A 19,395-nucleotide genomic window follows, 5' to 3' on the forward strand; every position below is an offset into this window, starting at 1 on the left:
GTCTGGGTAAAAAAACCCACTTCTTGTGGCATATCCTGGCAGGAAATGCAGCTTCATCTGGGTGAAAAATAGTACTTGTCGTGAAAGCATCCCTGGTGGAAACACAGTCAAGTGTTGCTAAAAAAACACCCAGGTTTGGTGACTAAAAAGCAGCTGGAAATGCAGCAATGTCTGGGTCAAAAACAACAGCTTTTTGAAGCATATCCTGGCAGGAAACGCAGCTTCATCTGGGTGAAAAAGTGTTTTTCATAGCACTATTTCGGGTGGAAATACAGTGAATGGTTGTTAAGAAATACCCAAGTTTGGTGACTGAAAAGCTGCTGGAAATGCAGCAATGTCTGGGTAAAAAAAAACACTTCTTGTGGCATATCCTGGCAGGAAACACAGCTATGCCTGGGTGAAAAAGAGTTTTTCGTAGCACTATTTCGGGTGGAAATGCAGCAAATGGTTGCTAAAAAACACCCAAATTTGGTGACTGAAAAGCTGCTGGAAATGCAGCAATTTCTGGGTAAAAAACAACCACTTCTTGTGGCATATCCTGGCAGGAAACGCAGCTTCATCTGGGTGAAAAATAGTACTTGTCGTGGAAGCATCCCTGGTGGAAACACAGTCAAGTGTTGCTAAAAAAAACACCCAGGTTTGGTGACTAAAAAGCAGCTGGAAATGCAGCAATGTCTGGGTAAAAAAACAACAGCTTTTTGAAGCATATCCTGGCAGGAAACGCAGCTTCATCTGGGTGAAAAAGTGCTTTTCATAGCACTATTTTGGGTGGAAATACAGCGAATGGTTGCTAAGAAATACCCAAGTTTGGTGACTAAAAAGCTGCTGGAAATGCAGCAATGTCCGGGTAAAAAAATAACAGCTTTTTGAAGCATATCCTGGCAGGAAACGCAGCTTCATCTGGGTGAAAAAATGCAGGAAATGCAGCAATGTTTGGGTAAAAAACAACTGCTTTTTTGTAGCATATCTTGGATAGAAACACAGCTCTGTCTTGGCAAAAAACAACAGCTTTTCGTGGCACTAGCCCGGCAAGAAACACAGCACTGCGTCGCTAAAAATGGCCAAGTTTGGTGGCTGGAATCGCTGCATTGATTCACAACCCCTGATTATGTTATTTGTTGGTGTCTGCTGCTTGGCGGGGGTCAGCTCATATCCTACATCACTTGTTAATATATGTATGAAAAAGTACAAATGAAACAAAGCTTTGGTTTGCAGAGGCGTACAATGTGTTTTCTTCTGGTGACTTCGCTGCCGAAAATTGACCTAAAATGGTCTCTAGAGTGGGTAAAAACTTGATGATGCAGACTGGGTGCTGCTCAATCAATCAGTTTTGTTTCCCATCAGTTAAATCAGCTGTGTTGGAGCAGGGAGAGATCTAAAACATGAAGGATAAGGGCTCCTCCAGGAGGGAGTGTATCTATGGTCCCCTGCTTACAATCCTCTTTATAGGACACATTAATAAAACCGTTAAAAGTGTTCTCAGTAATGTTTCCCTGGGTCAATATGTTGAAATCACACACCTGCAGCTTATAGCTTACTGATGTTATACTCCCTTAACATACACTGACCACGTTTTCATGCACACTAATATTCCAGAATATGACAATATTCTGAATCTGATATGAGTCATGTCGCATATTCCCTTTGGCTAATCTGAATCAGGCCTTTTTCCAGGCACGTCTGCATGTAAACAGGGATATTTAAAGAAAACTGACTGGTTGATTTTCATTAACCATGTAAACATCTTAGCAGGAATATTGTGTTTCAGAGTGAGGGCAAAATTGTTGCATGTTGTGCATGTAAACGTAGCCAATGATACGGTATTCAAGTCACAAGGGATTCCCGTGTTTACGGAGCTGTAACCGCTGGTCGATTAAAGGGATAGTGCACCCAAAAATGAAAATGCAGCCATTATCTACTCACCCATATGCCGAGGGAGGCTCAGGTGAAGTTTTAGAGTCCTCACAACACTTGTGGAGATCCAAGGGGAGAGGAGGTAGCAACACAACTCCACCTAATGGAGGCTGACGGCGCCCCAGATTCAAACGTCCAAAAACACATAATTGAAACCACAAAATATCTCCATACTGCTCATCCGTAGTGATCCAAGTGTCCTGAGTGCACAAGTCACTGCGGTGCACAGAGAGGCAGTTACAGGCTACAATGAGGCTGAAAACAGAGTTCAAATGACATTTTTCCAAACAACTTTTTATGTCGGGGCTTCAGGACACTTGGATCACTACGGACGAGCAGTATGGAGATATTTTGTGGTTTCAATTATGTGTTTTTGGACGTTTGAATCTGGGGCGCCGTCAGCCTCCATTAGGTGGAGCTGTGTTGCTACCTCCTCTCCCCTTGGAAACTTCACCTGAGCCTCCATCAGCATATGGGTGAGTAGATAATAGGGTTGGGTACCGTTCATAATTGAACCAATGTGGTACCGGTATCTGGTACCTTATTTCGGTACTTTTTAAAGTCTAAACTTCTCAGTTTCAACATTTTATTGAGAACATTTAGGAACAGTGCTGCACGTTAACTTTTGTCTGCACATGCATTTATTTTGAAAATTCAATAAAAAGATTTAAATAGAAATAAATACAATTCCTTAAATTGGAAGTGTTTCCCCCGCCTGCCTTGCACGATGCATCGCAAATATTGCAGCGAGCGCTGTCTCCGTCGACTGGCGTGAAGCGCAGCCAGACTTTGGACCGCTTTCGGCTCGCCATTGTTGCTGAGTCTGAGGTGCGAGTCATGTGCTCTCACTCCACCTCCACCTCAGGTACTGAAATTTGGCACAATTCATTTTAAGTGAATCGGTACTCGGTAGTACCAACGTGAATCGGTACCAAGTACAAGTACCGAGTTTCGGTACCCAACCCTAGTAGATAATGACTGAATTTTAATTTTTGGGTGCACTATCCTTTTAATCGATCAACAGAAAATTATTGCCGACTACTTTGATCATCGGATATTCATCTTGGAAATTTTCCGTTCGCCATGTAAACAGCTTAGTAGGTTATAGTCTTTTCCAGAATAATGGCAGGAACTGGAATATTTTGTGCATGTTACAGCAGTCAGTGATACCTCCACAGTGGACCCGGAGAACATAGGATCAACGCCCTCCTGGAGAAGTTTGGGAAACACTGATTTCGGTGTGGCTAGAGATCATTCTGAAAACATTAGCGTGGATCACACACGTACATCTGTTTTCAGGTGAAGCAGGCTTAGTGTGGACATCAAGTGCGGTCTAAACTTCATGTGGAGCCTCAAAAAGTAAACCTTAACATCCGCGCTGATACTTTTCCAGGCTTGCCCACCACGTGTTTTGGAAGCTTGAAAAAAAGGAAGAACAACAAACAGGAAGTGTCCATAAACAAAACAAAAACAAGAGGCGGGGTTTTGCCGCTGATAAGTGGGGGGTTGGTTGTGTAAAGCCCTTAGTCAGGGTAGGACAGTGTGTACATGCTGTACAGCATCAGTGTGCATGATTTACACACACACTCACAGGACAGTGGCACAGTTTCAGAAACACCCTCGGGAGTCAGAGTGGATTATTCCCACCCCTCCACAGTCACTCCGAACAGAGGGAGCAGCTTGCTGCTGTTCAGCTGCAGCGGAGTTTGGCCAGGAAATAAGCCACGCTGAGGAAGATCCACACCACCAGGAGGTTGGGGCTGAAGGCCAGCAGCGGCAGCGAGTACAGGAGGCTGGGGTCCAGCCGGAAGTCGCGCACCGGCAGCAAGCCGCTCAGGTTCTTCTGGATCACCCCCTCCCTCGTCCCAATTCTGCCGAGTCACGGGGAGGTGGGAGGGAGAGGAGGAGGTGTGGAGCAGCAAAAAAGGTTGGAGGGAGAAAATAAAAGCAAGAGACGGGAACAGATGAAGAAAAAGTATAAAGGGAATTAGGGGAAAAGAGGAGAGGAAATAAAGATTTCAAGAAGGGAAGGAGAGGAAGGAAGCGTGTCGCAACAAAGCCAAAATAAACAGATGGCATGTACGTACGCATGCACAGAGGTGAGATGGCAAATTAACAGGGGATACCGGCAAAAAATCACAGTGACAGAGAAAACCACCGCCACGATGACAGACAGCAGTTTCCATGGTGTGACATCAGAATAAAAACCGCATGTAGGGTCCCAAACAAATGGAACACAAAAGAGCCAAATCACAACAAAGTCAAACACGCGGGGAAACAGAGGAAGAGGAACAAAGAGAAAGAGAAAAAAGAGAAAATTAAGAAAGATGTTTCTACGTCTTTCAGAGGAGGAAAGAAGATAAGAAAAAACAGCAATGGCTCTCCATGTTTATGTGCTCTAAGACATGGCGTGAAGAGGGAGGAGAGGGCGGTTTCACTTGTGACAGAGCCAACATGCGGAGAAACACCCTGTAAATTCAAGGGATGAGGCGACATTTTGAAGTCGTTCAAGCTGTTGGACGGAAGGACATGCTAACAACGCTAACATGCAGCAAGTATCAGCAAGCAGACGTAACTTCAAAATATATTTAAGGGTGTTTCATATTTCACCTTATCTATATTCAATGAGGGGTAATGGAGGGGAAATTTGAAGGGAAAAGGGCACAGTATCTCAAAGCTTCTTCCAACATGCATCACAGCTCAAAACGAGCGCAAACAGAAACAAATGAAGCTGCGTTCATGCTCGTCGGCTGATAAAGGAAGAAGGGAGGAAAAAGGGAAAGATGTGAGGAGGAGAGAAAGGTGGAGAGATGTCGTGTCATGCGAGTATCTGTGTGGCAGTGCAACTTTATTGAGCACAAGTACAACGCAGACAGGTGTGGTTACATCCTTTTAAACAGCAATATATAACAAAGTCACATAAAACTCCACTTGGAACACACAAAGATTTTTTTTGACACAAAGATACAAACACTTGGGTATAATATAAACCTATTTTCTTCCATGTTGAGTTGCAGACAGCACATTTGCTGTAACAACGTGGATCAATATCGATAAAGAAAGCTCTGTTTGGGAATATAAATGAATATGTCTGCCACTGTCTCCTGTCTTTTATGATATTGGTTATTTCTGTCAGTAGATGTCTTTTTTCAGACCACAAACAAAGCTTTGTTAAACGTTTTCAGACGCTGGCATTCAGTGTGTTTCCTTTCCTCAGTTGCAACATGAGGGACATTTATTCAGAACTTCTTTTTCTATTCAAAAACCTAGACAAAAACAAAACTATTTAAGACATTTTCTCTTGTTTTCATTTGCTGTTTTTACCAGTTTAAATTTTTAATTAATGTTTCTGAAATACTTCACCCCCCAAATGACCATTTGTGTATCAATTACTCATTCGGTGTTACATTGAATTCATCAAGAAAATTTAGGTTTTCTCACATGCCTCTACGGTGATCGAAGAATCTAAAAACTGTAAACAATAATTTTACGTCACTGAACACAGGAGCTGCTGGTCCACCACTGCCTCGATCAGTTAGTTTGTGCTGTTGTGTGACTTTGGTGTTTTAAAGGGTTAGTTTGGATTCACCAGAGTCACCCAATAACACTAACAAACTAACTGATCGAGGCAGCGGTAGACCAGGTAAGTAACTGTTTTTGTCAGTGGAGTCTGGCTTTGACGAGAGCATAGTGAGGGGTGTAAATGACATTTGACAGGACAGCCAATACAATAAATGACCAAACTTTGTCTTGACTTTGTTTACAGATTTTTATCTTTGAAATTAAAACTTCATATACACATTAATCACAGTATATTTAATTATAGCTGTTGTGCAGCGATGGGTCGGGTCCGGGCATTTTTAGGCAATTCTGAGCAACAAGCAAGACATTTAGGAATTTAGCAACACAATCTGCCTTTTGCATCAGCTGAGGCTTGAACTCACAACCTCTGAGACTAAGAATCAGCTTCTATCTCACTGAGCTAATTAGTCAGTGACAAATCATGTGTAGCTTCACAATTTGACTAAGCCAGATGTGCAGGTTTAACAGCCGTCCATGCATGGACAAGCAGATTTCAAACCACTGTAAAAAATTCAGTTATCGAAACAAAAATCTGAAAATACACATATTGCATCTAGACAGCATGGAGATGTTGGTAATTTGTTTGTAACAATGATTGATTTGCTCCATAAGTGAAAAACTGATGTTTAAAATTGCCATTTTTACATTGACTCCAATTGTTCACATTAGAGCAAAATGCAAAATGCTGTCAAAAATTCAGTTTTTGAGATAAAATTCTGAAATTTGCCACACATCATCTACCATGACTCTAGAATTTTGTCATTTGTTTTCATGAACACTGAAGATTTATTTAGCAAGAATTTGCAAGTATATGTTTACAGTACCGTTTACTGTCAAACATTTTGATGCACTGTCGGCTCAATTTTTGATAAATCAAAAATCTGAGAAACATAGTTTGTGTAGGACAGTCTGAAGATGCTCTGTAGCAAGTTTGGTGTCAATTGAGCAAAAATTGTGGGAGGAGATAGGTTTAAGAAGTTTTACAGTTTTTGAAAAAAACAGAGTGATGAACTTCATAATTTTTAATAGGTTTAAATGTACAAAAGTTTCTTCAGTATTGGGGCTACAGCTTGATGAAAGTTGTGAAGTTGTAGCACGTATGGTTGATCTGTTATGAATTTTCAAAGTTTTGAACCACCACCGCCACCATCAGGACTATTGGCTTGAGTTTACAGCTGAGGATATCTGGCATGAGACTGGACCTTTGTGCAAAGTATGATTTCCTCAGAAGAAGAAAGAAGAAAGAAGAAAGAAGAAAGAAGAAGAATACCTAGGATTACAATAGTGTCACCCTAATGAACAATATTTCATATTTACTGAGGCCTAGTCCACATAGACCCGTGTACTTCTGAAACCGAAGTTTTTCAGGCTCCGGTTTCCAAAAAAAATTGGTCCACACGAGTGGTGTGATTCAAAAATATGATATCAACACGAAACCGCAAAACCCACTACCAAGTGATGTAATACACATGCCAAAGCAGTAGGTGGCGATGTAAGTTCTAACAGAAAGGCCATTTTAACCAATCAGAAGTCAGAGTCAATGCCGGAATAGGGAAGTGCGGAAAATAAAAACAACCCGATCCACAAAAGTCGTGTCGTTGGGGTAGCTAGCAACAGGAGCAGCCTCCTTCGTTCATCGTTCAGGCGCCTCTGCTGTTGAATTATGTCAAGCAGCTGGATATGTCATCCAAAGAGAGCAGATAGCACGCTCACAAATAAAGTTAGCACCAGCATGTTTGTTTGGCCTGCCATTTCACTAGCTATTTACCGCTGCTCTGACGTCAAACAATGGAGACGGGTAATAAAATACTGGGGTCATCCTATCTATATGCAACCACTGGCACCGGACTCTTCCAAAAACTTCACTTTGGTTTCAGGGGCCCAAAAGTGCGGTTGAGTACGTGCACTCACGCTCTTTTTGGCCCCAAACAGAGGTAAATCTTTTGGTTTTAGAATTTACAAATGCCCTTTAAGTAGCAGAAAGTCCTCACCAAGAGCTTTCATTTAATTTATATAACTCAGTTTTGCCCGGAATGTCACATGTGGACCCTTTCGGACCCACATGCTCACTCTGAAGTTGTCGAAAACTGGCAGATGCCAACAAAAAAGCCGTCCTTTCACGTTGGTGTGATACGTGGCCAGTCACCGTTATTGTTTAACAGCGCCTGGCAGAGTCAGGGGGAAACGCGACAGGACAACAACTAAAGTTAAGGCAGCAAAAGTCCGAGTACGTAGGGCGGGAGGACGTCACATCTCGACGTGGAAAGTCCACAATCAAATATCAGTATGTGACGAGGCTGGAATGAGAATGTGTTGCTTTGGTACTCACCCCTCGATAGATAAGTTTCACTTTAAGTCAGAAAGGACTTTGCGAAGGATTGAGCATATGACTGGATAAATGAGACTTGGATTATACTACACGGATGTTTTGATATAGTTTTGCTGTTGTTAAACCTGGACGTCTATGACTCACGTGTTTTGATTCTTCTGTCACACAAGTTTTCTTTTCAAATTCAATGCAACAGAGTGAGAAATTGATATACAAATGGAGGGATGAAGTATTCCTTTATTATGCCATTTTCTTTCTTCGTTTTACTGATGGATGCGTTTGCTTTCGTATGTATGTTTTTGCCATGCTACAAGCCAAATTTCCCATGCGACAAAACGACTTGGCTGCAGTTAAATCTTTCCTTACACCACCCAGTTTGAAAATGAATGGAAAAAAAATTAAGAAGGGACAAAAGAAAAGAAAAAGGTGACGACGACAGGAAGTCAAGTGCTCCGATGGTACAAAGGAAAAGGAATTGTGCCAGCCTGTTAGCAACTCAGACTCTGAAACAGCTGCACAGAAAGGACAAGACAATGGATGTAGACGGATGTACAGACAAAACAGACTCGAAGACAAGAAGACGTACAAACAGACCAACAGGCACCCAATACACACAATCCAGAGAGGATCCTCTCACTTGAATATCAGTTTGGCACCTTTCTTCTCTAGACCTTTGTGACAAGAGTCCGGGGAAGTGAGCAACCAACTGAATTTCAAAATATTCAAGTATCCCCTCTGAGATGAACCAGCGACTCTACATCAGTTTGTTTCACACAGGGAGCAGGCAATGCTTTTCAAATCACACGTGGGCAAAACATGCTTTTCAGTGATGAAGTCAACTCATGCTGCATCACTTTATAAACGTCGATGTGTCTGAAAGGTTCAAAATGTTAAGTCTGCATTTGTTTTTTGCCCAGGTGTGATTTTCAGTCACATTCTCATCCAGGCACTGTGATGGCGTCCTACCTGCGCATACAGTCGAGGGCCTGCGTGAAGACCTGTGGCGCCATGCCGTGCTCGTGCTGCAGGATCAGGCACTGCTCCAGGGTCACCGACATGGCCGTGCGGTCTTTGGCGCTTTTGCAGCTGGTGAAACGAACCCCGTTCAGCCGGCGGCAGATCTGAGACAGAGAGGGAAGAAACTCTGTGCTCTTTCCGTTGGGTCAAACCACACTCAAATTTATAATACAAACATTTAGCATGTATTTTTTCAGCTGTTTTATAGTTGAAACAGAAGTTAGAGCATCTTTAGCTTTGTACTGTGATGTATTTACCGGTGAAACAGATTATTTGAGCAGAGTAAGGTTAATTCTTTGCATTTAATTGGATCGTTAAAAAGTGGGCGACTCTGGAGTTTCTCGATAAAACCGTAACCAGTAAACTTGGAGGCTAGAAACTTTAAGGGGCCATCTTGGCATCTATTATCTTGTTATTATTCTACACTGATATGCGAGCGAGGGAGTTCAAGTATCTTGGGGTCTTGTGTTTGAGTGAGGGTAGGATGGAACGTGGGATGGATTGGCTGAACGTGCTCTTGTTGCGAGATCAGGAGGAGGTAGAAGCAGAGATGAACAAATCAGACTTCTGTCACATTGTTTTAGAAATGAAAACAAAGGTTTGCCCACTGATATCCAAACACAGAGGGTTGCTGTTTGGTAGCTTCTACAACCCTCTGGCTAGTGGCCTGAAGTTTTGATAAGATGAACTTCTCTAAACGCCCCTGAGTGCATGATGAGTCATCAAACAATTGAAGCATTCCTACCTGGCATATAACTAGAGATAAGTGATCAGTTAATACAGGATCAAGTAAGAGGAAATGTGTTTTTCATGTGACTGGGTCTTTAAGAGAAGTAAGGGTCTTATATTCAACACTGGATTCAATTCTGTCAAGTGTCTGATGTACAACAAAGCAGAATCGCACCTCAGCTGCCTGCCAGAGGATGTCCACGTTCTTGTTTTTCCTGGCGTGGACGTTCTGCCCCAGAAACCTCAGCAGCTCAGGGAGACAAGTCTGAGAACGAGACCTCGGGAGGCCTGAGGTTTGGGGGGAAAGACGGGAAGTTCAGGTGAGAAAAAAAAAGTGGGAAAATGGATGATTGGAAGAAAGTACCACTGAAGATATTGTTTTGCACACACTGGAAGAACAAGGTAGTTCCCTGCCCTGTTGTTATGTTTTGCAGAACTCTGGCGCACTTTAGTACTTACAGTCTTCAGGCAGGACTTCTTTGAACTGTTCGTAGTATGAATTCAGCCTGGAGAGACTCTCCAAGTTAATGATCTCCTGCAGGGATGTGTCTCCAAACCTGCACAACACAGAGAAACACATTCTTCCTTACATAACGCTGCAGAACAGCCTGAACTCACGCGTCCTGCCAAAACGTCTGTGCAATTGACATCGCGAAACCTCAGTCTTTTTTGTCTCCTCTCCTACTCACTCACTTCTCAGCCAGCGTCTGCTGCTCATTGATGCCGACGTTGAAGTGCACTGGCTGGACCCTCAGCAGCATGCCGCTCTGGATCTCCCGTGGCAGCGCGTCGAACATGGTTCCCGGCAGAGGGATGCGAACGTTGAAGCCGTCACGGTTACCTGTGATGATCGGCAACATATCGGGGGCGGAGCTGCCGGTGGCCTGGGTCACCTGAAAGTGATGTTAAGCGTATGAACATGCAGGCACAGGATTGATACACGTTGATTCTGAATATTTGAAAATGTTCAGCCTTTACAAAGAAGAAAAGATTTCAGTGATTACTGAAATAGCTGCAAAACTAATCTTCTAACTGATTAATCGTCGCAGCTCCGATAACGAGCCTGTGATCTTATTACACTTTCAATCTCAACAGAGACGTAAAACAGAGAAACAACAAGAGCACCAAAGTTAATAAATGTCAGTGAAATTGAATGAGGAAATAAAGCAGAATAAAAAATGACAAGGAACTAAAGAAGGGCAATAAAAACCACAGAGGAGTGAAGCAAAAGTATAATTAAAAGTAGCTTTTTACTATCCTCCTGCAGCTGCACTGTTCACATAACTAAACATCCCCCTACCTTAAAGGTGACGTTGCGGAGATCCATGATGCCGACACTCATGTCCTCCAACATGGCCAGCTCCTCTCCTGGGAACACACACATGGTTAACAGTGATAAGCTGACGAATCTGTGACAGTTGGGGGTTTAAGAGTAAAACAAAGGTGTGTGTGTGTGTTTGTACCGTAGGTGCTGAGCAGGGACTCAAACTGAGCCAGCAGGCCGATGGTGTAGAGCTGTCGGAGGAAACCGTTGTCACGGAGACAGTTCCTCAGTTTGATAATGAAGCCGCAGATGAGAGCAGTGAGCTGCAACACACACACATCAGCATTAACATCAGTTCATATAACAAAAGGGGGCTGATTGTAATCATCTGTGGCTGTTTATAGTCTGTTTGTGATACAGCATCAATTACAGCTGATTCACGCGTCCATAAATGGGACAAAACAATTACGTCAATCTCATATCAAATCATATCTCACCACTGCTTCTGTACTTCACTGCACTGGCAGACGATATACGTTTTTAGATGATAACTTATTTTAAGATTTTTTAAAAAGTATAAATCAAACTCATGTAAAGAGTGTGGTTTATTGAACGTACATTTGCATTTTCATTTAACTAGTTCTAGTCCAATTATTTTTTAGGAACTGTGTATGACCGATAATATTTAAATCTCTTCCACTTAGTGTGAACGCCAATGTTCCGGCCGATATTGGTGTCTTTCGGAGGCTGTAACAGACTGCATTTTAAAGCTAGAGACATGATACTGGCATATGAAACTAGAAGATGTCAGGAATCCATTGGTACCAACAATATCATGCTAGCTTGTCAGAAAAGGGATTAAATAATGCTCCAAATTTAAGCTACATTTTGGCAGGGGGAAAACCTGCCATGACCATTTTCACAGGTCATATCATGTGTGAAAAAAACGGTAACACTTTACTTGAAGGCATCTACATAAGAGTGACATGACACTGTCATAACTATGACATGACATGGTCATGAACCTGTCATGAACATTATGTACATGTCATAAACATTTATGACTGCTGTCATTAAGTGTCATTCGGTTTTTGTCATGACAAGTTGACATTGTTTGGGTTGTCTTGATTATGACAACTTGACATTAACCAGGATGACATTACCAGAAGTTGTCTTTGTCATGACAAGTTGACATTAAATTTGTTTGGGATGTCTTTATAATGACAACTTGACATTAACCAGGATGACATTACCAGAAGTTGTCTTTGTCATGACAAGTTGACATTAAATTTGTTTGGGATGTCCTTATAATGACAACTTGACATTAACCAGGATGACATTACCAGAAGTTGTCTTTGTCATGACAAGTTGACATTAAATTTGTTTGGGATGTCCTTATAATGACAACTTGACATTAATCAAAGTGACATTACCAGAAGATGTCTTTGTCATGACAAGTTGACATTAAATTTGTTTGGGATGTCCTTATAATGACAACTTGACATTAATCAAAGTGACATTACCAGAAGTTGTCTTTGTCATGACAAGTTGACATTAAATTTGTTTGGGATGTCCTTATTATGACAACTTGACATTAACCAGGATGACATTACCAGAAGTTGTCTTTGTCATGACAAGTTGACATTAAATTTGTTTGGGATGTCCTTATAATGACAACTTGACATTAACCAGGATGACATTACCAGAAGATGTCTTTGTCATGACAAGTTGACATTAAATTTGTTTGGGATGTCCTTATTATGACAACTTGACATTAACCAGGATGACATTACCAGAAGTTGTCTTTGTCATGACAAGTTGACATTAAATTTGTTTGGGATGTCCTTATTATGACAACTTGACATTAACCAGGATGACATTACCAGAAGATGTCTTTGTCATGACAAGTTGACATTAAATTTGTTTGGGATGTTCTTATAATGACAACTTGTCATGACAAAAACCGAATGACACTTAATGACAGCAGTCATAAATGTTTATGACATGTACATAATGTTCATGACAAGTTCATGACACTGTCATGTCATAGTTATGACAGTGTCATGTCACCCTTATGTAGATACCTTCAAGTAAAGTGTTACCAAAAAAACTACGATGAATTGCTTGTGCTCAGTGACACTCTGCCTACATGAAGGGCACACATCCCCAGACACAAACAAATAAATACCATCAAGTTAAACTTTACAGACATGCCCACTTTTGCTAATCCCGTGCATTATTATCTCCTATTGTATTTGAATATTTCTGCATGCTGGGGTCCCTAAACAGTGTTAGCAAGGTAAAGAGGTGAAAATATTCTAAATATAGCACACGTTTAAACTAACATCTAAATTAATATTTAAATAGTATTTGCACTTCATACAACCCCACTTTAAAAAAAAAAACTGAACTATCCCTTTAAAGCCAATAATGTACATTAAATTATCCGTTAGTGTGATAAAACTATCTTCAAATCCCTCCACACCTTTCCATTTTGTCGCAGTCTAAACGGCATCCATCAGTGTAATGAAAGATCGTTTATTAAATGAGATGGCACGTACTTGCTGAAGCGTGAATTTTTCCGTGATTCAAATCAACATATGGTTTTATATTAAAAGCTCGGCTGCTTCTGAGATTATGTAAATGGATGCATGTTGTTGGTTTCTGTGCAACCATGTGTGAAGGAGATCCTGTGTTTATGTAACAGGCTGAGGGTATGATGTGTCTGTTAATGTATTGTTTCTATGTTCAGCATTGGGGAGGAAAAGCTCAGATGTTTTGGCTGCCCCTTGTTCACTGAACCCTGACGAAGACGTGGCCGTTAGTTTGTCCAGATCAGGATTCCTTCAGTGTTCATTGTTCACAAAGTTTTTATTGTGAGCCAAAAAAATCCGCAGAGATCTCTTTCTCTCCAAAACAAACAGACTTTCTGATGTAAGCCCGTAAAAACACTGAAGAAAGCAGCTTCACATTAAATATCAGTGTTTCTCTGATGCTCTTCAGCACAGCAGGGGTTGAAGCCGAGCTGCTGCCGCTGTTTGCTAGGGTGATTACTTTAGATTAGCATGTGCTATGACTCGAAATCCTTCATCTAGTCTTAATATTAAGTTAAAAACAACCAAGATTTAAAAAGTGTAGCATAAATATGTGGCTCAAAATGAAATAAAAAGTCAATTTATGACAACCACAACTGTGCAAATACGCAAGAGGTATATGACGCCACTGACAGGTGACGGTGACCAAATGACACGTACCGTGTCCTTGATTATGATATCAGATTTCCCTGTGTATAACATTGTTGGAAAAGTCTGGGATAATGTAAGAACAAACTCAACTAATTACACATATATATAATGACGAAAACTCTGTCTGTGTGTCTGTTCCACGTTTTTCTCCTCACTGACTTGGTCAATCCATGTGAAATTTGGCACAGTGGTAGAGGGTCATGGGAGGATGCCAATGAAGCAATATTACATCACTTAGCCAAAGGGGGGCGCTATAGCAACTGATTGAAATGTCAAACTTTGAACGGGCATATCTCATGCCCCGTATGTCGTAGAGACATGAAACTTTGCACAGAGATGCCTCTCCTCATGAGGAACACATTTGCCTCAAGAACCCATAACTTTTAACGATTTTCCGCCATTTTGAATTTTTTGAAAAACACTTCAAATGGATCTCTTCCTAGGAAGTTTGAGCGATCTGCATGAAACTGGGTGAACATAATCTAGGGACCAATATCTAAAGTTCCCTCTTGGCAAAAGTTGGAAAACTTCCTAAAACTGAGCTTCTATAAGGCAATGTATATTGCGGAGGGCGTGGCTCATCACATAAAGGTGTATAACATCTCAAGGGTTTCACCCATCACCACGCAACTTTGTAGGCATATGACCACACATAATCTGAGGGGACCCCTCCATTATTGACCCCATCAAACAAAATGGAGGCGCTAGAGAGCTCATTTCTTATCTAGGCCTAACCGCCATATGGATTTTTACTAAACTTGGTAGATATGTAGAACAGGACGCCTCAAGGTGACTGGAGAAATTTAACTCTAATTGGCAACTGGGTGGCGCTATAACAACAGAAAAATGCTCCAAAATGGCTAAAATGCGACCGATCACTGTGGCTCCCCCTGTGGACCAGTGTTAATGAGCAGTTGAGCAGGCGTGTGTAATAGAGTGGCCAATGAGTATAGTTTTGATGTTGTTAAATGTGGACCCCTATGACTTTAATTAATCAAGATTTTTTTTCTGTTTTTGGATTCTTCGGATTCTGCAGAAAAATGCTTCAAAATGGCTAAAATGCGACCGATCGCTGTGGCTCCCCCTGTGGACCAATGTTTTGTTTTTTTCTAATTTTTGGTATGACTAAGTCATGGTATCCCTGCTGGCATGTGACATCACTGATGATGTCAGAGAAACAGTGGACTCTTACGCTGGTCAGATGTTAACTTTTGGCTGGATTAAAAATCGTGTACATAATATTTTAAATGTCTAGTGATGTCAGAATTTCACATTGTGTGGACATTACAAACATTATGATGTTTTGCAGATGTTTTTTTCTCCATACTGTACCTTAAAACAAAACGTTGTTATGCTACGTAAAGATGATGCTGGCATGAGATGTTTAGAGGATGCTGGATTTTGGTAACTTAATAATTCAACTTAAAACCAACAAAATATCTATTAGTGGTGACATCTAATAATTACCCATTTCACTTGTAGTATCTCCCCTTAAACGTGTACAGCTGAGGCTGCAGAGATCTCATGTCTAACATCTACAATAAACCTGCAGAGCAAATGTAACTGTTGTTGTAACCGAGCCAAAAATACAGATAAAAGAAGCTGTAAAAATAACAAGTTGTAAGACAAAAATCCATGACCTCGACTAGCTCTGGGCTCCCATATCTTTTCAACGTTGGCCCGAAGAACTAAGATGTCTCAAGAGTAGGAGTGAGCGTGTCCGCAGGTGAAGAAATCCCTTCTCGCTCTGTCTCTTCTATTTTAACTTTACTTGCTTTGTCTTTTCACACAAGTGTTCAATAGTCGTATAAATACTGCAAAGCCACTGAGCGCTGGATCTTTGCTCCTTCTGGTTTTGTTATATTTACAGATTCATGAACTCTTCATCGATTCCCTCGCTGTGAGTCATTCGAAGATGAACAGGTGAATGCTCATGTCAGTGTGTAACTTACTGTCTGGCAGAAGACGACGTCGCGGCGGTACTGCAGCGACAGGTCCATGGCTATCGTCGGGGCGCTGTCCTGCATCAGCAGGAACACCATGGACTTTTTGGCCTTATCGCTCATCATGGCGACACACTCAGTGAGCGTGGTGAGGAGAGGGTACAACGCCTCGCTCCACTCGCCTGAGAAAGACACATGCAGACACATAAAATGCAAGTAAATACATGACAGAGGTTAAACAGGACACCAACACACTCATCCCCACACATTCTTATTAAGGTTCGCTTAGTTAAAGTGATATTTAGTCTAAATAATGAATATATATGTTAAATTTGATGCTCTGAGATTTGTCAGGACAGAAAACAGATGGAACAGAGAAACAACAGGAAAAGCAGAAGCGCTGATAGGGACCACACTCCACTGGGTAAAGCTCCAGGATATTCTCAAGTTTTGTCTCTTTCTTTAGCAGCTACTTGAAGAAATAAAAACTTTGATTTCATCCTGAAGATGCCCTACTTTTCCCCAAAGGACATTTTCCACAAATACAACACACTACCACGTCTAAGAAACCATCTTTGTAAAGGAGAAATGAAACACTGAAGAGTCACTTTGGGGGGAACTCACAGCAGATCAAAAACTAAAAAGAAAATAAACATGAAAATAATGGTTACATTATTACGTTAGACACTTTAGTCCTTGGTCAAAATCTGTGGTGTTCAATGCTCAAGGTTTCTTTTTTCATTTCCCACAGAAAATCCGAGTGTCTTCCTCTTAACCCCCAAAACTGTGTTAACTTGTTGTCTACCCACCCCATGTATAAAGCTCTGTCACATTTACTCCAGTCTGAGCAATCCATCCTGTGTCAAGACACTGAAATGTGTGTAAATCTTAAGGGTTAACTGAATATGCGACGGGACGTGTTCAAGCTAAATGTGTCAAGTTGCTCTTAAAAGGAATACTTCACCCTCCAAATGACCATTTGTATGTCAATTACGCACCATCTGCCATCTTGTGAAGAAAACTGGTATTTTCACATGCCTCTCGTGAACGAAGAATCCAAAAACAGAAAAAAAATCTTGATTAATTAAAGTCATAGGGGTCCACATTTAACAACATCAAAACTATACTCATTGGCCACTCTATTACACACGCCTGCTCAACTGCTCATTAACACTGGTCCACAGGGGGAGCCACAGTGATCGGTCGCATTTTAGCCATTTTGGAGCATTTTTCTGTTGTTATAGCGCCACCCAGTTGCCAATTAGAGTTAAATTTCTCCAGTCACCTTGAGGCGTCCTGTTCTACATATCTACCAAGTTTAGTAAAAATCCATATGGCGGTTAGGCCTAGATAAGAAATGAGCTCTCTAGCGCCCCCATTTTGTTTGATGGGGTCAATAATGGAGGGGTCCCCTCAGATTATGTGTGGTCATATGCCTACAAAGTTGCATGGTGATGGGTGAAACCCTTGAGATGTTATACACCTTTATGTGATGAGCCACGCTGATTGCTAATCAGCCAATCACGTGGCAGCAACTCAATGCATTTAGGCATGTAGACATGCTCAAGACGACCCACTGAAGTTCAAACTGAGCATTTTCGTGACTTTGAACATGGCATGGTTGTTGGTGCCAGATGGGCTGGTCTCTAGGGTTTACAGAGGATCATGGGTGCAGATCTGATGACAAGTTTGGGGGGGACACAATCAGTTGTGATTTTTTTTTAATTGCACGCGTGCAAATCATGCCTACAGAGCGCCTGAGATTGCCAGCATATTTCACGATTTCATAGAGGCTCATCACCATCACCAAGTCATTCAAAAAGCACTACAAAGAGAATCATATGCTTACCTTTCCTCTTAAACAGCCAGCAGTACATGGAGCCAGCCATCACCCTCCTTTTCACTGCTTCGCTGTTAGTTAATGCTACTTCTAGTTTCAGGGTCTCAGGCATGTTATGTCCACTCACGTTCTCATCTCTCGCCTCTCACGGATTCCCATTTCTCCTCATCATCTTCCCTTCCTCCCAGTATATAGGACTACTGTATACATTTGTTCAATTTCAATCATTTAAGCTATTTAGAACTGGGGGGGACAATTTGTGTTTTTCAGAATTTGGGGGGGACATGTCCCCCCCGTCCCCCCCTCGGGATCTGCACCCATGCAGAGGATGGTCCGAAACAACATGGAAGCATGGATCCATCCTGCCTTGTATCAACGGTTCAGGCTGCTGCTGGTGGTGTAATGGTGTGGGGGAGATTTTCTTAGTACCAACTGAGCATGGTTTAAACACCACAGCCTACCTGAGTATTGTTGCTGAGCGTGTCCATCCCTTTATGACCACAGTGTAATCATTTGGAGGGTGAAGTATTACTTTAGAGAAAAAGTGCATAAAACGGCATGGCTAATTCTCTGCCTAAATCTCACACGATAATCAAGTGTTGCACCTGAGTCCACGAGAGTTGGGGGAAAGACGCAGAGAAGACACAGAGAAGCACATGGGACGGACAGCAGCTCTTACCTGGGTACGCCTCCTCAGCACTGGGGCTTCCATCTGGAAGAGGGGATGGAGGTGCAACATGCATGATTAGCGGGCGCTGTAAGCCACACAGGGCAGCAGAGACACACATAGAAAACACTACAGTACAAACCAGGGTCACAGATCTATCCAAAATTAATTCAGCTTTAATTACAGAGCTTCGTTTTTCCATCTCTTTCCTCACCTCTGCCAACTTTCTGAACTGTCAGCTGTATGCACCACTTTAAAGCTTGGATAGACATGTGATCCTGGTCCAGTACAACATGTAGAGTAAGCACAAAATCTCCGATACAACTGCTGGCTGCGTTCAGCCATGAAGCAGCACTTTACACTGGCAAAGCTGGAGAGTAAAGACAAATAGCGGTTTCTAATTTGTAGCTACAGAGCCAGGACCAGGAAGACGGCAACAAAGACTGCACACAAAACAAAAAGCTTCACATTAGACTGTTTCCTCTCACGATATGTACTGTAAGGCTGAGAAACAATAAAAAACACCCGCTTTCCTTTCGGTAAACAAAATTGTCAGAAGCATTCATCTGAAAACAAAGCTAAGAAACGAAATGAACCTACAGGATTCTTGTGCAGAGGAGAGGGCGGGCATGGAGGAAGAGGATGGCGGTGGTGAGGATGATCGTGGAGGTGATGAAGAGGATGGTAATGATGGTGATTCCTGTGATGAACTCCCTGGGTTGATCCAGAAAGCTCGTCTTTTTCCTTCATCTTGTCACAGCCACACACAACAGTGTTAATTTACACCTCCAGATGTGTTCAGTGTCAGCTAATGTGAATTATTTATATTTCACTTACTTATTTATTTCAATGTTTTTATTAGTTA

General features: G+C 41.8%; 1 protein-coding gene across 13 annotated transcripts in view; it reads right to left on the reverse strand.

The window, feature by feature from the left end:
• The window catches only part of LOC125884662 (inositol polyphosphate-4-phosphatase type I A-like), an 85,034-nt gene that overhangs the window by 14,167 nt on the left and 51,472 nt on the right, over window positions 1–19,395 (reverse strand). For 9 of the 13 annotated variants that reach the window (XR_007448753.1, XR_007448752.1, XR_007448750.1 and 6 more), the window contains 9 exons: window positions 19,131–19,280; window positions 18,543–18,575; window positions 16,033–16,205; window positions 11,035–11,158; window positions 10,872–10,939; window positions 10,265–10,464; window positions 10,031–10,128; window positions 9,747–9,859; window positions 8,792–8,946 (listed from right to left, as the gene is read on the reverse strand). Coding sequence is in view for 9 of the 13 variants with exons in the window: in XM_049569710.1 (XP_049425667.1) it covers window positions 8,792–8,946; window positions 9,747–9,859; window positions 10,031–10,128; window positions 10,265–10,464; window positions 10,872–10,939; window positions 11,035–11,158; window positions 16,033–16,205; window positions 18,543–18,575; window positions 19,131–19,280 (1,114 nt within the window). In the remaining 4 variants the exon portion in view is untranslated. The remainder of the gene's footprint in view (window positions 1–8,791; window positions 8,947–9,746; window positions 9,860–10,030; window positions 10,129–10,264; window positions 10,465–10,871; window positions 10,940–11,034; window positions 11,159–16,032; window positions 16,206–18,542; window positions 18,576–19,130; window positions 19,281–19,395) is intronic. The other 4 variants (XM_049569714.1, XM_049569713.1, XM_049569712.1 and 1 more) reach the window with 2 other exon arrangements.

Source organism: Epinephelus fuscoguttatus, linkage group LG24, assembly GCF_011397635.1.
Source record: "Epinephelus fuscoguttatus linkage group LG24, E.fuscoguttatus.final_Chr_v1".
In the NCBI taxonomy this organism is placed as follows: domain Eukaryota; kingdom Metazoa; phylum Chordata; class Actinopteri; order Perciformes; family Serranidae; genus Epinephelus; species Epinephelus fuscoguttatus.